We start from the raw sequence: 2,500 nt of genomic DNA on the forward strand, positions 1-2,500 counted from the left end.
GAAGAGGGGGAGGAGCTACAGCTGGGAGAGGTAATAGGAGGAGGATTAATAGGAAGAGGGGGTGTAGGAAGAGGAGGAAGAACAGGAGGAGAAGGAGGAGGAGGAGGAGGAGGTGGAGGAGGATGAAGAGGAAGAGGAAGAGGAGGAGGAGGCTGGGGAAAGGATTGAGATCTACTTACGGACGTCTTACGCATGAGAGTATAGAAGGGTTAGGAAGGAAAGGGGAAGAGGAGGGGATGGTTAGAGAGGGGAGAGTGGAGAGGAGGGGGGGACGGGGGTTAGAAGAAGGAAAGGGTTGGGGAAGGGAGGTTGGAGGTAGGTAGGTAGAAGGAATGGAAGTCAGAGGGAGGGAAGACGGAGAGAAAGGGAGGTTAGAGGGTGGGGGAGGAAGGTTAGAGGGAGGGGGAGGGAAATTAGAGGGAGGGACAGGAAGGGACAAAGGGAGGTTCGAGGGGATGGAGGAAGAGAGGTGAGTTTGAGGGAGGGAGTGAGAGAGAGAGAGGAGGGGGGAGGGAGAGGAAGAGGAAGAGAGGCAGTTTAAAGTATGGTGTCGAAACAAAGCTAAAAAAAACGGGAGGAGGGGAGGGCAAAGGATGGAGTAAGGGAGAAAGGGAAGGGGGAGGGGAAGAGTAGAAATAGTAAAGGCAAAAAAAAAAAAGAGTGGAAAGGAGACGGAGAGGGATGATACGCAAGAGGGATGAGGGAGAAAAAGGAAGGAGAGGGAAGAGGGAAGAGGCAAGAGGAGGCGAGAGGAGGAGCGGAAGGAAGCAGCAGGACAGAGCGATACCTACCTCAGCATGAAGGAGGGGACGCGAGGATGCTCCCGCCCGTGAAGGTAGCATCCTGAAGCAGGTCCTGCCTCACTCCCGTCACATTCAAGATGAAAAAAAAATCTTATCTTCTCTTCTTCCTTTGAATCACAAATAACCTACATACACTTCAGGGATCGACGATTAAAAATACGAACTGAACGATATAGCAACTACATTTAAGTGCGTTTTGGGCTTACAGTGTTCTAACATGTATAAAATATATGGATACATAGAGATACTCCAGAAGGCACAGCCATATTTATAATATTTGTTCTCTATAATAACATATTCTCTTCTTTTCTATATTTTTTTCAAAGTCAAAATCATACAAAAATACACATCTATCTGGGGTGATATATGTACATACACTAATACTAATGTTATCCATTTCTTTAGACATGTGATTATAGCTTAACAAGGACACCTGTCGTCTGAGTATTGCTGTCCTTCGAGTGTCATTACGAGCTCTGGAGATGCAGCGATTAACACAATTGGTAGTCTCAGCTGATGTCCTCGCTGCGACAGACAGCCAGGCCGTAAGGGGACAGAGGCAAGGGCGAGGGGACGAGGAGGAGCAGTCGTGCGGCCGGGCCACGGACTAGGGCGTGAGGGGAGCCAAGAGCCTGGCCATCTGGTCCTCCAGGGAGGTCTGAGAGCGTAGGGAGCGGCGCAGTGAGTGCGTGGCGAAGACGTAGGCGTTCGGAGAGAGGATGCTCTTGGCCCACTCCACTCCCTGGTTGCTGACCTTGGTGCCGCCCAGGTCGAGGTGGACCAAGGTGCCGCTCAGAGGGTTCAGGTGCTCCGCGTCAGCTGGCACCAGCAGGGCGTTCTCAATCGGCCGGTACCGCGCCTGCTGACGGCTTAGGGAGCTCCTGAGGCTGCGCCAGCGTGAGAAGAGACGCCTCCAGCGGGAGCGAGTGTAGGCGTGTCGCCGTAAAAGGAGGCGCCGCATTCCGTCGTCGGTGACGCCTTTGGAGCCCCGCACGCAGAGCGTCGTCAGGCCGTGGCACGCCGCCCCCACCACCGCCAGGGCGTTGTCGTCGGCCGCTTCGGGGAGGCTGAGGACGGTGAGAGCGGGCATGGCAGCGAGGGCGTTGATGAGCGGCTCCCGGGACAGCGGGTGGCAGCTGTACGTGAGCACGGTCAGGTGGCTGCCCAGCAGTTCCAGCAGGAGCAGCAGCGGGTCGTGGTCCAGCGGCGCCCAGTGGTACTCCAGGGGGAGCCAGCGGGGCCTCTTGCTCATGATCACCGTCACCACCGCCGTCAGCATGGAGGAGCTGAGCACTCGCAGATAGGCCGCCATGCGCTTCATCGCCCGCAGGCCGAGCGGCGTGACCACGGCCCCCTCCACCATCCCCGCCAGCACCAGCACCGCCCGCCCCTCCAGCGTCGCCTCCTCCACCTCGTTCACACCCAGGCCGCAGCAGAACAGGTCCTCGGCCTCGCTCAGACTCCCGCTGGAGGAGACGCTGTGCTGTCGGTTCGCCAACATCTCGAAATCCCAGAGGCCGCACGAGGCGCGTCAGCCGCCGACAATACTAAGAAGACATCCCTCAGCAGAGTTCGCGCTCGTGACACAAGTCTTACTGCAAGACTCGTTGCACAATGCCTCTCATTAGCACATTCCACTATTCAATCTGTTGCCGCTGTCAGCCCTGCTTCTTTATATGCAACCTGACGCTGCCGGC

At 56.4% G+C, this 2,500-nt stretch overlaps 2 protein-coding genes across 4 annotated transcripts in view; both read right to left on the reverse strand.

The window, feature by feature from the left end:
* Nucleotides 1–2,500, reverse strand: part of LOC122247087 (protein phosphatase PTC7 homolog) — a 167,478-nt gene that overhangs the window by 59,334 nt on the left and 105,644 nt on the right. The window lies entirely within an intron of this gene.
* Nucleotides 796–2,500, reverse strand: part of LOC122265829 (uncharacterized) — an 11,987-nt gene continuing 10,282 nt past the window's right edge. For all 3 annotated transcript variants that reach the window (XM_043035259.2, XM_086539311.1, XM_043035258.2), the window contains exon 2: nt 796–2,500. This exon is cut by the window's right edge. In XM_043035259.2, coding sequence (XP_042891193.1) covers nt 1,411–2,304 — 894 coding nt within the window. In that variant the 5' untranslated portion in view covers nt 2,305–2,500 and the 3' untranslated portion in view covers nt 796–1,410.

This window comes from Penaeus japonicus, unplaced genomic scaffold (assembly GCF_977035675.1).
Source record: "Penaeus japonicus unplaced genomic scaffold, GWHDUDI00000001_assembly GWHDUDI00000008, whole genome shotgun sequence".
Classification (NCBI taxonomy): Eukaryota; Metazoa; Arthropoda; class Malacostraca; order Decapoda; family Penaeidae; genus Penaeus; species Penaeus japonicus.